Here is a 20,407-nt window from a genome sequence, read left to right as displayed (position 1 = left end):
TAGGGCAAATCTGACAGTACAAATCTTACTATCCCATCAGTTCACCTGCCTATAGCAGCCAACCTCACCTACCTAAATGGCTACTTATACTCTGCTGTAGGGCAAGTAATGTGAGATCCACCCCTGGTGGGATTGCGTATGAAAACAAGAGTAAGAACTTCTTGAATGAGGGCCCAAGAGAGTTGTGGACCATGGAGTTTGTTGGAGCATGGAGTTTGAGAAAGCTATTTTTCATCACTCACCAGCTATATTTTGGATAATACTGTACTACATTTTAATCTGTAAAAATCATATTATATACCACTATTTCAATTAAACCTATAGAATAAAGAAAAAAAGTATATTTTTCACAGATTTCTATTTGTCAGTAAATTTAAGGCAGTCAAAGTGAAATTTACCAACAATAGCCTAAATTTCAGATGCCATACAGGAAATAATGACAACATCTGTGCCTGTCACTACATTACCTTGACAAGCAAGCACAAATTCCACATGAAATTCATGGCAAGTCAGGCAACCTTTCTTATGAGGCATAATTAACATAAATAACAGCTAAAAGATCTTCAAGGAAAACTCAGCTTCTGCTCATTATTTAATGTATGTGTGTGTGTGTAGGTGGTTTCTTCCCAGTGAGTCACCACAAAATGGGAGGAATCTGGGATAATGGAAATCTAGAAAGAGAATCACTTAAGTTATAGAAAAGGTCTATGTTACTACACAACCAAGAAGCATAATGAGAATAGATGCTATAGATCATTTACAGGATCAGTGATTATTGCATATCTGCAAACAATTTCCATTGCTTTTGCACTATATATTCTTCATTTCCTAAGTAATAGTCTATGTTCTTAATTGCTTTTATATATTACCTTGTAGATGACTACACATCGGTCATGCCTAACAAGATTTCTATAAAGGTTAATGTTTGTTGAATTGTTAAGTCTATCTGGATGAAAGGTACTATTAAAACAGATTTTTATTAACTTTATTCTTAATTGTAGAAAAATGAATGACTTGTGACCTACCAGCTATTGAGACCAAGTCTTCTTCAAATAATTTAAATATGTCACATAAAGAGAATACTTTGAGGACCAAGAAAACCAGAAAGAAAGTCCTTATTCTAAAAGTCTAATGTCATATTAACATTTTTGTTGGCAAAGAAAAATTTACCAAACATGTACTGTGCTCCACCTTTCTTCTGCCTCCTAACCTCCTTTCTCCTTCGGAACTTTGATTCCTGAATCATCCATCCTTTCATTACCACTTCCCTCCAACTCCTTAGCATATAAACATACTTCACCTTCTTTTTCATTCTTTCCTTCCCTTTATTTAATATATCATCACCACAATACTCATAATAAACACTAACAATTATTGAGCACTCACCCAATAACGTGAGTCACACAACTACTTGCTTTAATGTAAATGTCAATTCTATGCAATGGATTATTATTATCTCCACCTTACAGCTAAGAAACTGTGGCACAGAAAGCAAGCGTTTGCCCAAGGTAACATAACTAGTAAGTGAAAGAACCAGGATCTTAATCCAGGTGTTTGGTCCCAGGGCCTGAGCTCTTGACCACTATGACATACAGCCTCCATTAAAAGGAGTCACCTACATTTATCACTCCCTTTCCTCAACCATTCCCATCTCTATCCACAGCAATTTCTTTCCCTACCCTCACCTAAAACCTTTTAAAAGGTCCCTAGTTACTACTAACTGTCAAATCCAAAGGTCACCTTTTAAGCTTCCTACGTCTTTTCCTCTCTGTAGGACTTGACCACACTGAATACTAACTCCATGAACTTCACTGTCTGGTTCACTTCCGATCTCCATGGTTGCTCTTTCTTAATCTACTTTAGCACTGTCCTTGCAAATTCCTACAATGACGGAAAGTTTATATATATGTGCTATCGAATATGGTAGCCACTAACCATGTGCAGCTACTGTGAGCTAGAAGTGTGGCATACTGAATTTTTAATTTAATTTTAATAGCCCCTGTGGCCTGTGGCCACCCTGCTGGACAGTGCTGGGCTACTTCATGGGCTCTTCTTCCTATCAGCACTTTCAATGTTACAGAAGAACTTTGTCCATACTCCTATTCTCGGCTTATTCTACTCCTTTCCCAGCAGTATCCCCCTGCCAAGTACTTCCAGACCTATGTAAGCAGCCAGATTTCTTTCCTTAGGAACTTATCTCTCTCTTCGATTGCTCACTTCTGCACCTGCAAGTACCACAAGGCAACCCAAATGCAACATTTTCAGAACTGGCTGCATCACCTCATTGTCAAGCCTCCTACCCCTCAGCAGCCCTGCTCAGAGAACGGCACAGCAGCTACCTTGGTCCCAAGCCAAATGCAGGTATTCATTTTGGATTACTCCCTTTCCTTGCTTTTTGTACTCCCCCCTCAATCTCTTCTCCTCCTCCCCCAAATGCTCATTAAATCTGACCCCTAGTTTCCACTGTCAGAGCTCTAAGCCAGGATGCCAAATAACGGCTCTAATTGAAAGAGTAATGGAGTCTGGGTTTTTTTCCTTCAAGCAAGATGTAAATTATAATATGGCTGGAAAATTCTTTTATACTTGTTAGGAGAAAAAAAGTCACAAAAAAGTGACATGAGAGGAAACTGAACTGCCCTCTAAGGGAGAAGGAAGAAAATTATAGACAGTCTCATAATCTGTGCCTAAAGCAGCCCTTTAGAAACAAATCCTCTTATTAATGTTCCAAATTTCTACTGGTAATGAATAAAAATGAAATGGATACTACCTTTAAAATTCCAAATTTACTACCGGGTTTTCTCTCGGCAAAAGGATCAACTGCTCCCTCACTCATTTAACAACAGTGTAATCTTAATTCACGTTCCACTTAGAATTCTCACATGTTCACTAATTACAGCGTCCTGCCCCATACACCGCCTCCCCCAATCCCTACAGGCACCAGTGGGCAGGGTGAGGGCACGTTTGTTAATACACAGTGGTCAGAATCTCTTCGAAGTCATATCCTGTAACCGACATCCATCAAATAAACCCTAGAGGAGGATCCACCTTTCACAGAGGTGTTTGCCTTTTGCTTCTCGACTACCAAGAACAGAGTAACACATCCTCCACTGTGCTCCTGACACTCTCTAGAAGTGCTCCAGCCAGGTTCCATGACCTGTGGCTTTAACACTTCACCACAAAGGAGCTCCAGGAAAAATCAGTAACAGCATTTCCACCCTCGGGATTATAAGAGCACTCTGGCCAGTGCAGAATGTAGTCTACACAGTAAATTATGTAATAAATTTAAAATAATAATAATAAAAGCAATAAGAACAGTAGAAATAGCCCTTGGACAAACATAAGTTCAAAGAGAAAACAGGCCTTCGGAGTGTGAACTCTGCAATTGCTCCCCTCTGTTTTGATGAGAACTTTACGTGAGGTCTGTTCCTCAGTGAATTTCTGATGTTTCTCCTGAAGACACTGGTATTTTAACTGGAAATGTTTTCCAAAACTAGCGCTGGTTCAAGACATCAAGATTCTCCAGCTACCATGGGGAAGAGCAGGCGTCTTCCCTGGTCTTTCATGATCCTTTCTCTTCGCCTTGGAGAAAATGATGTGTGATCATGCCCTCTTACAAATATGCATAATTTCCTACTATCAGCCATGGCACTAACAAATCCCACAGAACTACTACATCACTGGTGGCAGGAATTTCTGATAGCAATACTCTTGGAATGCTACTTCATAAATGTGTATTAGGTTGCATTAATAAATTCGTTTGGCCCATTCAGTTGCCAGAAAGATCTTGAAATTATCCTGGGAAAAAAATCATCTGAATGAAAAATCAAGTGAACAAGGACAGGAGAGGGGAGCCTTACCTCTATCATAATTCCGGTGAAAAGACTCACAGACAACTGACCAAAAAACAAGGAACTAACAGGTGAGTCAGCTGCTTTAAAATAAGTTTTAATATTTAAAACAATTAAATATTATCAGAAAAAATAACACTTTACATTTAAAAATTTTAAATCTAATGTCATTTCTACCTTCATTAATTATAAAAAATAATTATAACAAGCCAATGGTAATGTAACGCCTGCACTGAAGTCTGCAGAACAAGAACACTGAGTAATTCCGAGGACGACTAAATGATGAAGGATCTAGAAGTCACACGACGTGACAGAAAGAATCTGAAGGAATTAGAGACCGTTAGTACAGACTTCTTCCTCCTACCTTAGCTTTTACTGTTTCTTCATGTTGAACGTACACTGCCTACCCAACTGCAAGGTCCAGCTTAAGCACCATCTTCTTCAAAGTCTTCCCTGATCCTCCCAGCTAGAAACAATGTCTCCCTACACTGAATTCTCATGGACTCGTGTATTCTTCTTATGAATCTTCTATTACATTTTCATACATATTTTCTCTATCAGATAAATTTCTTGAGAACAAAATCAATATTTTTTCAACTTTAGTGATCCTACTGAGTGCAGTACAGTACCTTGCACACTGGAGACAAAACATAAGGCGCACAACCCAAAGATAAGAGATGGCTCTGCTCACTTTTATAGATATGCGTGACTTTTGTCAAGTGACTAAACATCTCTGAGCCTCAATTCTCTGATCTACAAAAGGAAAATAGTGGGGCTGGTCCCGTGGTCTAGTGGTTAAGTTTGGCATGCTCTGCTTTGACGGCCCGGGTTGGGTTCCCAGGTGCAGATCTCACCACTCATCTGTGACCATGCTGTGGTGGTGACCCACATACAAAATAAGAGGAAGACTGGCACAGATGTTAGCTCAGGGCAAATCTTCCTCAGCAAAAAAAATAAAAAAACAGAAACAGAAAACAAAACAAAAAGGAAAATAGTGCCTCATATAGTTGTTATAAGGATCAAATGAGATAATCTATACAAAGTGTTTAATATGTCTAGTAAATACCTAATTAACGATAACCACTACTATAATAGTATAAACTATTACTTTATAATAAACGTCAAATAGGTGGAGAAGACTTAGAATAGGGCAATGACTTCCATAAGAGTTTTCATATTTTAAAAGATGAGGAAAATTATTCTGATCTGTGTTACTCCTAAGGGCAGACTTCAAAAGAATATAGATAACAGAGTTGTACAACAGAATATGATGGATCAAAAACTACTCTTCCCTGTCAGTGGACGAGCCTAGGCACAGGGCAGACGACCATTTGTCAGGCGTACTGACGAAAGAAATCTGCCCTTTGAGTAAAAGGAGCAAGACTTTAATATTTGTCCAATATTTCTTTATATAAAAAAAAATGCTTTGGTTTTTCCTGTCAACGTTTATAAAACCTTATACAACTTCTTTACCTTTCCAACTGTCACCTATAATACAGCTAATCAGATTTAATTTAGGATAAACTACTGTGGTGGGCAGACCAACAGCCACTCACAGATGTCCACACCCTAATCCCCAGACGCTGCTTACACAGCAAAGTGGATTCTGCAGATCTGATGAAGTCAAGGGTCTCGAGATGGGAAGGTTCCCCTCGATCATCTGCAGATCCAATGAAGTCAAGGGTCTTGAGATGGGAAGGTCACCCTCGATCATCCGCAGATCCGATGAGGTCAAGGGTCTCGAGATGGGAAGGTTACCCTCGACCATCTGCAGATCTGATGAAGTCAAGGGTCTCGAGATGGGAAGGTTACCCTCGACCATCTGCAGATCTGATGAAGTCAAGGGTCTCGAGATGGGAAGGTTATCCTCGATTATCTGAGTGGACCAAGAATCACAATGGCTCTTCTAAGAGAAATAGGGAAGCAGGAGAGTCAGAGAAGATGCGATGATGGAAGCAGCGGTCAGAGAGAAAGAGAGACAAATAGACAAACTTGAAGCTATGATACTTCTGGCTTTGAAGATGGAGGAAGAAGCCATAAACCAAGAAATGCAGGTGGCCTATAGAAGCTAGAAAAGGAAAGGAAATGGATTCTCCACAGAGCCTCCAGAAGGGAAACAGCCCTTCCAACACCCTAATTTTAGGACTTCTGACCTCCAGAGCTATAAGATAATAAATTTGTGCTGTTTTATCCAGCAATTCACCATTAGTTACATACCCTAAAGAACTGAAAACAGGGACTCCAAGATCTTGTGCACCAATGTTCATTGTACTTTTATTCACAATAGCTAAAAGGTGGAAACAACCCAAGTGTCCATCAACAGATGAATGTATAAACAAAATGGCATATCCATACAATCGAATATTCTTCAGCTATACATACTATAACACAGACGAACCCTGAAAATATGCTAAGTGAAATAAGTCAGACACAAAAGGAAAAATATTGTAGGATTCTACTTACAAAGAGTATCTAGAATAGGCAAATTCATAGAGAAAGAAAATAGATTAGAGGTTACCAAGGGCTAGGAGGAGGAAGAAATGGAGAATTATTGCTTCCCCTGGGGAAAGCATCCTTGTGCAAAAACTATGTTACAAGAACTATCATTACCACTCCCTCACTACATGGTTATTTTGTTGAGAAGATATTTTGGCAAAATTGTCTCATCTTCCATTTTTCTCACTCGTGATGCTGGACTTCTTGAGCTAGGCTACGGAAAGGTCATATAACCCCTCTGGCTAGACAAGCCACACATTTGTTTTCTTTAATCTGAGCCTGACCCTCAAAAAGCTCGTTAATCCTTATTTATTTATTTTAATCAATTCCTTAAAGGTAACTATGTCAAAACTCATTCACTCTACTCAAACTAGCAAATCCATTTCATTCATCTTTGAGGCAGTGTGAGATAATGAAAGGCTCATGGTCTTTGCCATCACAAATTACTAAACAGTTATGAATTTAGTCCTCTTATCTGTAAAATAGGCATAACACTATTTACCTTACAGGAGTACTTTCATAATTACGACATAAAGCATATAATAAAGTGGCTAGCTGTGCACATACTGTAAGAGTTCAACAACCGGTAAGTGCTGCCCTTATTATTACTGTTACCCCTGCCTTCCTCTCAGATGACCACCTCAACTACTTAAATAAGAAATGGGAAAAATGAAGCAATCTAATGTGAATTATTCCTTATTTTCCTTCTCCTTTCTACCTCAATTTTCTGTCATTGTTTAATCTGACCTTCTTTTCCCCAATTTTAGAAAAAGGGATATACCTTTTCCCATTTTCAAAGTTAATCCTCCATTCTGTACTTCTGATCCTGGCCCCTCTCCCTTACCTTGGTTCCGTCAATTCTTTTTCCTTTCTTCAGTCTCTTTCTCTCCAGTGGTTCCTTCCACCTGGCCTACAAGCATACTCAAATTTCCTCAAGAACTATCACTAAGGCACTTTTCTATACCTCCTCTTGAATGACCATGAGCTATCCGGAACCTGTTATCTGTGTATTGCTCTTATCTCTTAATGGACTGCTAACTCCCCCAAGACTGAGGGTATCTCATCTGTTTGCACAAGCATCTTTTAATGACATCAAGTACTATATTTTACATATAGGACAGGCACTTACTGAATAAATGAACAAACATAAACTATAGATTTCCTGTGAAGGGTTGACGAAAGTGCATTGTCAAATTTAGCTGCTCAACTTAAGTAAGTCACTCTGGCAGGAGAAAGGCAAAGAAGTAACATATCAACACAATCTTATCATTTCATTCTTCTTAAAATGTCACAAATCAAGTTATTTTTTCCTGAAATGTTTAAAATTTCAGTAATCTACACCAAAGTATTCCAAATCCAGAAAATGTGAGACTTCAATTTTATTTATTATAACATTAAGGGCTCTTTCCACTGAAAATTTTACTTGTAATTCATAAACTAGTAAAAACTAAGAACGCATATATTTTTTACATTTAAACAATCTGCAGATTTGTTATATTTTTAAATAAAAATCACTTTGTAAGCATGTAATTATCTCAATAAACTGTAATTTTATATCTAATATATAAAACACGATAATTTAATATGCAAAGTAGAACTCAATATATTTTTATATTTCTAAGCTAACAAACTGACATCAGTGGGAGGTGCTAAGAGCATAGTGACAGACCTTTAACACTTAAGAAATTGACATTCAAGGCTTCAGAAATCCTCAAGTGAATGTAAAGGTCCATGACATGAGTCACTGGTAACACGACAGAGGCAAGAGACACTGCAGTCGACACCCAGGAAGTGAGCGCCTTGCTCCAGAGTCGGGACAGCTGATCATCGCATATCTGACAGGCTTCTATGCGTTACTGTATTAGCAGTCTTCTTGCGAAAAAGAAATAAAAATTTTTCTCTATTTTTAGGGAAAAGAGAAAATCAACTTGTATTGCTGGTGATGGAAGAAATCTAAGAAAGTACCAGTTCTTAGCCACAAAATTGGAGTTTTAAAGACATTACACAGTAAAATATCTAAAATGATACTGCTCACCATGATAGTATGGTGGGAACGAGTTCGCCATGCATTCCATACGAAAACAGGGCAAGAAACTCATCAGACTGTTTCGGGAGGTGATGCAGCTGGAATTGCTCTTACATAGCTCTGTAAACGGTTTTAGACCTGAACATACACAAAGCATTGCTTAAATTTTCAGTTTTATTTTACCGCACTTTATGGGAGAAACCGCATGTAGGGTGTAAATTCTGATCCTGCCTTTATTTCCTGGCTGGTTTTGTGTCTCAATTTCCTATTCCTTGAGATAATAGTATCTAATTTGCAGGGTTGTCATAAGAACTCAAATTAAAATCAGGTGATACATACAGTGCTTAAGATTTTTAAAAACACGTCCTCGGGATTTTATTAAATGTAGGCGCTCAATAAAGGGTAGCTACTAAAACTTCTAACTTAGTGGTGGATTCCCAAGGAGTCTGATTTCCAATCCCTCTGTGAGTCTGTGTCTATTCCCTTAGAGAGACACGCCTCTTCTCTGAAGCTGTCCTGCAGGCACGGTGTCCTGCACTCTTGCCTGGCATCTTCACGGGATCGACTGCCCAGTCTCTCTCTGCAAACAAGTCCCATACCCATGGTAGGTGGCCAAAGCACTGGGAGAGGGACCTGAACAAAACAATGCGAGTCAGGGCCCAAACAGGGAACAGAGAAACAACAGAAAGGAGATTGTGGCCGACCAGACAGAAGGGAATGCTGCCCTTCCCCCTCTCTGGGGGTACCACAGCAGTCTGCCTGGCCGGCCTCAGTTGGAGTAATTTGAGAGACATTTTAAATACAACAGGAAGCCCACAGCTCGGTTTCACATAAAGAGGCAGGTATACTTTAGAGATTAAAAGATTAACAAGTTATCTCCAGGTATAGAAGAGTTTAGAGTGAAAGATACCTAGGCAGGAAGCTGCCCTACTGGTTCAACCCATCCACTTCAAATCAAAAAGTGGTGTGGTCAGGAGGGGTGGAAAACAAAGGCAGTTTCCAAGGCTGACTCTCATTCTTACCATGGCCCATAGTCGGCATTTTTAAAATGGGGTCAAAGAGGCAACCCTCCCTACCACTGAAAACCGAGTCTACCTTAGAAACTACTGCTTTCTCTTTATCCTTGCCCTTAATTCCCTTTTTACATGGTTAAGTATTTTAATTTATGCCTTTACCAGAAACTGGGGAAGTCCCTGTACCATCTCTGGCAGATGATAAAGACATAGTCACATGTCTTCTGAGCAAGGTACTGAATTAAGTGTATGAGCTGTAGAGATAATCTATCCTTACGGACTTACCTTTCTCTCTCAAGGCCTCAGTTTTCTCATTTACATGATATTAATTTTCTCCTGATAATCAAGGTTTAATCGTGTAAATTTTTAAAAATATCACCAAATAAAAAGATGTATTAGAAATAAGTGTGTGTTTTTAACTATCTACTGACACTATCATGACTCCAATATAATTTATATTGAATGTGATGGGGTGGATAAGATTCACTGTTTTGAGTAACACTTGTAACAAGAACTACTTTTTACTGAATGGTTACTGTGTAGCTGGCACTGTGTTTAACACGTTTCCTTTAACAGTCATAGTGATCTATGAAACATATCACCCCCATTTTACAGGTGAATAAATTAAGTCTTAAAGAGATTGGGGAAACTGCCTAAAGTCACACAGCTAGTAAGTGGCCAAATCCCTAATTCATACCCAGAACTATCTCATGCAAAGGACTATTCTCTCAACTGCTTTGTAGTTTCTCTGATAGACAGCAGCAAAAAGATGAAACAATCAGCAGAAGTTAATCTTAAGCAAATATGATGCCAGTTCCTGCAAATACTAAATTCTATTTGACGACTCAATACTCAAATTGGTCTTTATGTCCCAAATATGAGTCACAGTTAAATGGGAAGTTTCTTCTTTTGGTTCCATTAGATCTAATTCAAAAGCTGGATCTCCTACCTCTGCTGCCATCTTCACTGTCCATAGATGGTTTACTGGTTTCTGACGGACTGTTCATTCTTGAGTCTGCAATAAATCAAAGGTGAATAAGGTTTTTTAAAAATTGGGGATGCGGTTAGGGAGGCAAAATCGTGGCAAAGGAAAGGGTTAAAAATATTGACTCATGTTACAGTCCTTCAGCACCAGGAGAGACAGTGTCAATGGCAAGACATTGGAAACTGTAACGAGAGTTTATCTGGAAGAAATTCAGGGTTCCCTTAACTGTGCCGTGATCCGCAAATAGACTGTCTTTCTAAGGGACTTTAAGATTCCTCTAGAAAGATAACAGAACTCTAACCTGAAAATAACTATAATAGAGAGTCTGATACGTAAAAAAAAAAGTAAATGCTTTGTACCATGAAGCATAAAATATGTTAAAGAAACAAAGCTAAGGCGGAACCACCTCACAAAGTAGAACACCTTATTCCCAAATAAAGTTTTGTTTCCATAAGCAAAGGTATTCATTCGCTAATTATAACCTAACAATCCATCAGTAACCTTGACAATAGACTGGACAGTAACCCAACCTAACAGAATAAACAGAAAACATGTCTGAGAAAAATATCTCCATTATTGACTCCTCACCCTTGCAAACACACTAAATATGTGTGAAAGTGAGAATATGTCAAATTCACACTTCAATCATAAACCAGTAGAAGAAACTGTACCACGAGGCATAATGGATAGATCTAATAATTCCAAAACTGAATCACAATCACACTCACTTAAAAATTATACTACCTTGCTATCCCAAATGAACCTGATGTGGGTTCACTTCTTTTAGGGCTATCTGTTTAATGAAGTTTTCATAGTACAAAGTTTTCATCAATTAATATTAGGTATCCCAGAAGATTATGTAAGAGAGAAGAACAACTCTGCTTTCCTTCTGCCTCTTCAAAAGGATAAAAGCTAAACGTACATTTAATATATATCTTATTCTACTTGTATTGTAAACGCAAACTTAGCATATTTATAATCAAACAAGTTTACTATCAAGCAAGTTCTGCCTTTTCCCTCACCAGCGTGAAAACCATTTAACTATAATTATTAGTAGAGAATAAATATTTAAATTATATTTGATCTTTTGACTGAAGAGCATATTTTATCATCTGCTTAAACATTTAACTAGGAAATTGAAACAATCATCAGAAGTCTCAATCATGTTGCCCATGGTGGCATTATCTGTGCTCATAAGCGATAGGCAAGAATCAGGAGCCCTTCTTCCATAAACTTCCTTTCCAGCCTGGAAGCTGTGCGTACGTTCCTAACACAGTTTTGGGACAGACGCTTGCCGCATGGGCTTAGTGGCTCTATCACATCTCTGGTCTGTTCTTCAGATGGTCAAGGGTTCAGATCCGTACGTCTGTGGTCATAAATGAGGGCAGTTCTACAACCTCCTCCCCCACTGTCCAGAAGAACTTAAACCAGTAAGCACACCATGGTTTGAAAGGAACAGGTGTGCAACTTAGTGAGAACGAGCTTTCTGAATGACTTAAGCAAAATCTCATGGAAGTCAACAAAGATCACAGCAAAGGTAATCGAATACACCATTAAGCATACACATGTTCAATGCTTCTTTCAGAATGAATTTAAAAGTGGGAAAAATGATGAACCAGTTAACATTCATAAAAAGGGTAACAGTTTTTCCGCATAACATAAAAACAAAGAAGCAGGCATAATTCTTAACAAGTCATGAGCCTGACCTTGTACAATTCATATCCTAATTTCCATAACTATAAAGATTATGTCACAAGTATTCTATGTGAATCTTCTAAGGATTTTCTACTGAATTGTCAAGAGCTTCCAAGACATTTAACAAAATTACTCCACAAAAAAATATATAAAAAATAAAACAATAAAATCCTGATTAACTGTACAACTATGGGAACTAAATAATATTTACTGTTAACTGAAAATAATGGAGACATAACTTCTAACTCTAAAATATAATGTTAAAAATATTTCAAAAAGCTGTTTTCCTTTTCTTTTTTGCATTCCAAATATAATAAATGCAAAGACAAAATACAAGTAATTCTTTTTTGATATTTGAAGTGTCTTCTCTCTGGGCACATCGAGCTGACTGGATAACAAGTCTAATACACAGTCGAGCTGCTCTTGCACTGAATCTTGACATTAGTTTGCTGTTTTAGCCATTCCTCCTTTTAATCGTGGTTTTACCATGCTGTACAGATACTACTACTACCTTGGGTTTAGGCCAGGACTTCTGCCTAAGAATTCAAACATTTGCAGAAACTACCATTGGCCACTGTGAAGATGATGGGGCAGCCTCAATTTTTCAAGTGGGAAAAATGATATCCAGGAAAAAAAATAATTTGCAAAGATTTTAGACACAAGGTATCAAAGTCCTGGAGATCATATCATCTGACTTTCCAGAGCACCAGAGAAACCCAGGGGTTTCAACAATTTTGCACACAGACAAAACTCAACACAAAACATGGCCACCATGAGCCATCATACCTCTAAAATTGAAGTGCCTCAATCTATTTTAAATCTTAGTCATCAAAGACAGTTTATATATTCAAGCCAGACATTCCCCTCCCAGGCTTGTTGTTCTATAGGGAAAAACCTAAAAGTAGGCTTTCCAGCACTTAAAATTGTTTTCTGAAGAAAAGAAGTTGATTTTTAAAAATAAAAAAGGCTAAGATAAGCCAAAATTTGAAAACAGTTAAGAGTTTCTAAGATCTGGAAATTGTTCAACAGTCCTATTGCAGTAACCACTGAATTACCATCTGCTTTAGTATTAATGGAAACAATTCTGCACTCTGGCTCCACCTTATTTTTCACTAAGCACTTTTGGTTTTTATATAAGTAAGACATTCACATTAGGTATGCAAAACATTTTTATTAATATGTACATATTATTCAGGTACACTTTAGACCCTGTTGCAGATTGAGTGTCTTTAGAACTACATGAAATGATCTCAGTAGAAATATCCAAAAAGCAAAAACGTCCTCCATTCAAGTTGAATTCTAAATCCACACTATTTACTGAAAATACCCTCTGAACCAGAAGAGCTAGTGGAAGGGAGGGCCCTACTGCAAATTTAAGTATGCTTGTGCTTTGCAAATGCTTGCCTCCTTCCCTGCTCAATCCACCTCTCCCCCTCCCCTGAGCTGGTTGCATGTGCGATTAAGCATTTATGCATAGTCAACCCCACACACGCTATTTCCATATTAAAGCTTATAAGAAACAACTGTGCTGGTACCCACCTAGAACATAGTCACTGCAGTCCAGCATTGCTGTGAAATCTTCTAGAGGTTCAGACAGTCCAAAGCAAGGAAGAAACAGGTAGCGGTTTGGGGTGGGGGAAAGAAGGTACTATTTCTAACAAATCTACACTACGTTCTTAAGAGAACAAGGGTGGGAGGTGGAAAGTGGATTAGGGGGAGAGGGAAAATACAACTTCAGTTACACCATAGCAATCTTCAACTGAATAAGGAAACTTCAGTTGCTCAGAGGAGTTTTAGTCTCTCCTACCAGCTAGGACTGACATTGTCAAGGCAACTGAAGCATGAAAAGTTCCCCTTTTTGTAATAAAATAGAAACAAAGATTGCAGCTGGCAGTTTCCATAATGAAGCTTAATCAGTATGCGCGTGATTAGGGCCTTATGCAAATCTCTCCTCGTTAGCACAGCAGCCAGCACTTTGAAGTCCACGAACAATTCATTTACAGAATACACTGAAAGCACTCCCTGCATAATTTAAATCATTGCATAAATATTTATCAGTCTATTTGCATATTAATTGGCAGTGCATGAAGGGAAAAATTATCTCCTGAGTGCCAGCATAATAATTAGGAGGATAAAATGAGATTTCTTCCAATGGCCTGGCTTCTTGGACCTAACTTGAGATAGTACCGGGGGAGAAGGGAGGGACAGGAGAAGAGTTCTGTTAAAATGCCACTGAAATGACACGTACAAATTAGAAACAACTCTACAGACTTAAGCACCTTTAATCTTATTCCTGCTGGCAACAATGACTTCAGTAATAAGAGGATTTGCAAAAAGCTTTCTACACAATCCAAATAATCCCGAGGAAACAATTAGCAAGGTAGAAGCAGAAAACAGGGCTGTCAAGATGGTGCTAGCCTACTGATAGGGAATTTTCCAAATATTAAATACTTTGTCAGAGGAAAGTCCTACTGTACAACAAGGCTACAGGATAAACCCAGAAGCAGTACAGGGTCTATAAAATTATCTGCGAGAGTATGCAAATTCATTATTTACAAATCTCTTTATCCTACCAAATTAACAGAGTAGATTAGTTGAATGCCACATATTATGCAGTATCCTTCACCCATAAAAATCAACCCAAAGGAGGAGAAAGTTTGTTACTCACAATATCAACTGTCAAAAAATAGGCCACGCAAACTGTGGACTGACTTAGTATTTTCAACTAAATTTCACCTAACAGATAGGACTATATATATAAAATCCTTACTGAACAATATGTTCATCCAATTTAAAGTGAATCTACAAGGTAAAACATCAACCCACAACTTTTTAGGCATTATAATAAGACATTCTAATCATCACTGACAATTCAGGAGAAGATTTATAAAAACTCCATGAAGTAAGCATCATTTCTCCCTTTTTAAAAATAAGGAAACTGGGGCTGGCCCCGTGGCCGAGTGGTTAAGTTCGCGCACTCCACTTCAGCAGCCCAGGATTTCGCCAGTTCGAATCCTGGGCGCGGACATGGCACTGCTCACCAAGCCATGCTGAGGCGGCATCCCATAGAGCACAAGAAGGACCCACAACTAAAAACACACAACTACGTACTGGGGGGCTTTGGGGAGAAAAAGGAAAAATAAAATCTTTTAAAAAATAAAAATAAGGAAACTGAGGCACAGAGAGCTAAAGCACTTCACCCAATGTTGCACTAATAATTTGGAGTCAGGACTTAAAACCACATTTTGCTGACATAAAAATCTAAGCCCTTGGCTATTATACATTATTTAGGGAATTGAACAAAGCAGCAGACTAAAATGGCTTGTTTTCAGTGTAGTGAGGAGACCAATAACTGGTGACAAAGATTTTGTGCTTAAAAGTCACATGTGGGGGCCGGCCTGGTGGCACAGCGGTTAAGTTTGCACGTTCTGCTTCTCGGTGACCCGGGGTTCGCAGGTTCGGATCTCGGGTGCGGACATGGCACTGCTTGGCATGCCATGCTGTGGCAGGCGTCCCACATACAAAGTAGAGGAAGATGGGCACGATGTTAGCTCAGGGCCAGGCTTCCTCAGCAAAAAGAGGAGGACTGGCAGTAGTTAGCTCAGCGCTAATCTTCCTCAAAAAAAAAAAAAAGTTATGTGTGTACTGATACATAGAAGGTGTGCAACATGGGAGGAGGGTTCTCACGGGTGTGACCCATAACAACTGCTTTTATTTAGAACTAGTCTTCAGGCATACCAAAGGGTCCAATTTTTAAAAATATGTACCTTTCCCCAACATTAAGGTTGAAATTAAACTCAACATGCCTATGAGGAAATGAAAGACATTTTTATAAGGGACCTTTAAAAAGATTTCCTTGCAAGTCAATAACTTAGCTAGGAACAGAACAAAAAACCTTTCTGAACTTTTAGATCAGCACTCGATTTAAATTGCTAGTTCTTCTCTGTTTTAAAGAATCACAAAATGCATTTGAGGAGAGGGTTTGGAGAAGAAATATAACACTGCCAGTTAGTACTTGTGAGATTTGTTTAACTTCCTTCCCTCTATGCACCTTAATTTTCTCATCTGTGAAATGATAATATCTTTTTCAACAGGTTGCTGTGAGGATAAATGTGCATGTGCTTCTCACACTAAATCATGGCCTGGAGCATGAGGCAGTTGTGCCAGGGCACACACCAAGACACAGGATAAACAGGGTACATCTTGCAAGAGCATCAATTTTATTCAATAATAATCACAACACTTTGTATGAAAACAAGTAAGAATATTATCATAGAAGACAATACAAAACTAAAACGAGGTGTTTTTTTTTTTTTGAGGAAGATTAGTCCTGAGGTAACATCCGCCGCCAATCTTCCTCTTTTTGCCGAGGAAGACTGGCCCTGAGCTAACATCCGTGCCCATCTTCTTCTACTTTATATGTGGGATGCCCGCCACAGCGTAGCTTGATAAGTGGTGCATAGGTCTGCGCCCCGGATCCGAACCTGTGAACCCCAGGTCTCCGAAGCTGAGTGCACCAACCTAATGGCTACACCACCGGGCCGGCCCCTCAACGAGTCTTTAAGGTAGAACGTGTCGACTATATGAGTTATACTTGGTGGGAAAAGATGAGAAGCAATGATGAATGTGACAGAATACAGTAGGTATCAATAGTGTTCCTTTCCCTCCTCTTAAGCCTTCACAAAATTTTACATTTATTGCCTGCACTTACTATGGAGTATCTCTGCAACTCACCATGCACCTTTTCGTACCATATGCAGCAGCACCTCTAAACTACCTTTCTTACGCCAATCCGGTCTTTCATACATCAGCTCAGGATGTCCTGGAGCTACAGCCATACAATCACTGCCAACTAAGGAGTGTTTGCTGGAAGGTACCTTGCAGGGGCAGGACCTTGGCAGTGTAATAACTACCCCCCCAACCCTAGGCCCAGAGAGTCCTACAGGACCCCGCACAGCAGGGGGCCTATGGCTCACCAACTCACATAGGCTACTATCCCCCGCCAACTACAAAATTCACCATCTTCCCTCCAGGAAGAGGGAGAGAGACAGAAGAAGAGGGCTGTCCTGAGAGGAGCGGCAGCTGTCCAGGGCTCACAGGAAGCACCCAGGCAGCTGACTCTGCCACAATGCAAGGGCAAGAAAACTCCCTTTCTGCAACTCTTGATCCAGGCACTTGGCACATTCTAGAGTGCAGGTTTAAATACTAGGTGGCTGTCTAGGCCTGTACCGATGGCCTGGGGGATGGATGGCCACTGTGACCCCCTCAACCATGGCACAGTGAGATCTACAAGAAGGGAACAGATAGACAGCTTTTCCCACAAAGTCTCAAACGCTCACTTTGTTTGGTCCTCTGTCTGAAATATCAGATTAAAACGTAACCCAAAAGAACACCCTTTTTAAAAAAGAAAACCATTTCTTGGGGGTTTGTGGGGTAGTCAGTCATTCACACTTCAGCATGAATTAATACAATTTAATTGCTGTCCTTTAACATCTGGGTTTGTGAGGTAATGGTCATTTCTACTGGGAACGTGGACAGTAAATGCTCATAAATGTTGTTTAGAAGAGTTGGATTGGGGGATAGGAGTCGGGCACAGGGCCCACACAAGGTAGAAAGAAACAGGAAATAGTAAGGTATGGAAGTACAAGAAGAAGCTGAAAGGGCAAAGTTACAATTCACATACTTCAAAATTATGCCTAAAACTGAGCCATTTCTCTAAAACAGGGGAAGAAATGCTCTTCCAGGACCCAGAATTCATGGCTAACACTATCCGTATTAGAATAATTTTTCACTCATGATCCTATGGGCTAGTGTAGGTCTCATTAGAAATGCAAGGAAGGAAAAGGACAACTGAATTACAAACTAGCTTTTTAAAACATCCCTTTTGAATGTGAGCACGCTGAGGTGGCCTGTCCTCTACCCACCTAGATCCTCGACTTCCAACCTGGCCCCACTCCATCTGGACAGCTTTTTGTACATACCCTCCTGGACTGACTGCACACAGTGCAGTGGGCGGCCATGGCTGACGACCAGCTGCTCCCCGGCACGTCCTTTCTGTCTCAGGGCGGGATTCTCATCTAACAGCTCCACCGGCTTCACCCCTAGGCAACCTCAGTCGCACACCAACAGCCTTTTCATCGTCTCCTCTTCTCAAAACCTACTCCTACTTTAGTGTCCCACTAGCTTGTTTACAGAAAACACTTAATAGCATTGCTTTAGCAAATGCTCAGTAATAAAAATACTCAGCATCTCGAGAATTGTAAAGTGTACAAAAAACTCATCCAAAAACCTATCGCCCACAGACAGCCTAAAATAATTCCGTAACGTCCCACTGCAAAGCAACATTCCAGGATGCGGACACTTCTCAGACTCGGGATGAAGTGATGGGCACTGGCAGTGCCGCTGTTCTTGAGCACTATATGTCACGTGCACACGTGTAGATATGCAAAGCGGGGATTTTAGGGCTCTAAAATTTTATTTTTTAAAATGGAATGTCTATCATTTACTAAAAGTCTAGATGCGCAAATAACCACGAAAGAACTTACTTAGTCATTTTGGCTACTAAGCACTGCCAAATAACAAGAGATCTGAAGAATACTCTTATTTCGTAAAAAGTAAACCGGGGCCTGAAGAATGACTCTTAGGTCACATAGCTATTAAGTAGCAGAGAAAGGGGGGTGAGGAGGACAAAACAAGGAAGCATGAGAGGAAAACAAGTAAAATAAAATATGCCGAAACTCTTATCCCATGACACTGAGATCTGTAGTTGGCTGGTCCATCAAAAAGGTCAACTTAATATCATAAAACCATTATATACATACCTTAAACAGCTCATTTTAACGTAAACATACATTCATTCACCAATCTTTTGTTGTTGGACCAAAGCCTTTCCTTTCAGTTGGACCCACTAATTTCAGTTTCCTCTTCTTTCTTGGATAAATCATAGCCCTAATACATACTCTAGTATTTCCAGTTTCAATTCTTCAGCTTTGTTTTTCAAGCTTTTCACATTTTACATTGGATATACATGTATGGAATGAACATAAAAAAGAAAGGGAAGTGTCATGAACAACGCTCCTTCCTAGGTGTAATGCACTCTATGTTCTAACATATTTCTTTCTTTTTAATTCCTGATTTCAACCTACTAAATTGACTTCATGACCCACAGATTGAAAAACTGCTTTAAAAGTAAGGCAAGAACTTTTCAAAGATACATGAAGCAATGTGAGTGCAGAATACTTCTTTTTTCTTTTAGAACAATTTATCCCTAATATTTTATAGCTCTCTTGTTTAAGTCTAATTCAACAGCATTTTTCAGTAATTACTCTTTATCAAATCTTTTCAAAGCATTCAACTTAAATGATCACAGAAATATCACTCTTTCTTTTCTTTTCCTTGGTTTATATAATAATTATCTAAATGGTGTAATTAAAATAAGTCGTACAACCAGCATGAACAGCTTGAGAGCACAAACAAATAAATGACTCTTGATAACCACACAACTCCACTGGTAGAAGCAGACACACACAGACGCACTAAGGAGCGAGCATTCAGCACGCTGTAAGTCATCAGACAGCGTGTTTCAAGCAGGAATCCTCGAGAAGTCAATTAATCTAATCAGTTAAGTGTTGGTGCATACAGAAAGCTACAGGACCAGAAAGCAGCTGGTGTTAAATGGCACATGCTTCTGGTGTCTTCCTTAAACTGCGCTATCTTACATTTCTACAGGCCTGTACATAGCTCAGCCACTGCTCAATCTGACACTTCAGCATCTTTTAGTAAACATACCATCATCACAAAATCCAATTCTGAATTTCTGTTGTAAAAGCTTAAATCTTGTATAACTCCATGAAAGTTTTACTATTACACTAAACCCGTCTGTCTAGCTATCTTATCATCAATCTTTACTTCCATAGCTGTCTTTTATTCATTCTAGTTTAAAGAGTTTTGCTAAGTCACTATTTCATGCATTATCACATTCAATAAGTATTTACCAAGTGCAGACAGGCACTGGGGTAGGAATTGGGGATATGATGCTGAGCCACAGAATGCTTACATTTGAATGGTTGAGAGAAATATTAAGCAATCACCCAAATATGTAACTACAAAGTGTGAAAATTCCATGGAGTAAAAGAATAGGGGTTACAGGGCTTTACCACAGGCCTGTAATCTGTCTTGGCACGCTTGGCTAATCTTGGAGTTCTCTTACTTCAACAACTGGAATGTGATCTTTTTCTCTGATTCCATTTCTTAAAAGCATGAAAAACGGTCTTTGTTTTACTTAAAACCACATGCTGCTTTGATCATTCCCATCCATCCTCTGAACTATTCTGTTTCATTTCTG

General features: G+C 39.1%; 1 protein-coding gene across 7 annotated transcripts in view; it reads right to left on the bottom strand.

Annotated features, from left to right (window-relative positions):
* Positions 1 to 20,407, bottom strand: part of POU2F1 (POU class 2 homeobox 1) — a 168,616-nt gene that overhangs the window by 67,913 nt on the left and 80,296 nt on the right. For 2 of the 7 annotated variants that reach the window (XM_023640482.2, XM_023640479.2), the window contains 2 exons: positions 10,333 to 10,398; positions 8,380 to 8,508 (listed from right to left, as the gene is read on the bottom strand). The exons of 1 other annotated variant lie outside the window; for it this stretch is intronic. In XM_023640482.2, coding sequence (XP_023496250.1) covers positions 8,380 to 8,508; positions 10,333 to 10,390 — 187 coding nt within the window. In that variant the 5' untranslated portion in view covers positions 10,391 to 10,398. Of the gene's footprint in view, positions 1 to 8,379; positions 8,509 to 10,332; positions 10,399 to 13,602; positions 13,926 to 20,407 lie in introns of those variants that run through there. 4 more of the 7 variants (XM_003364908.5, XM_070267615.1, XM_023640480.2 and 1 more) reach the window with 3 other exon arrangements.

This window comes from Equus caballus, chromosome 5 (assembly GCF_041296265.1).
Source record: "Equus caballus isolate H_3958 breed thoroughbred chromosome 5, TB-T2T, whole genome shotgun sequence".
Taxonomy (NCBI): Eukaryota; Metazoa; Chordata; class Mammalia; order Perissodactyla; family Equidae; genus Equus; species Equus caballus.
Note: the sequence above shows the minus strand (reverse complement) of the source record. Positions and strands in the feature narration are given on the sequence as shown.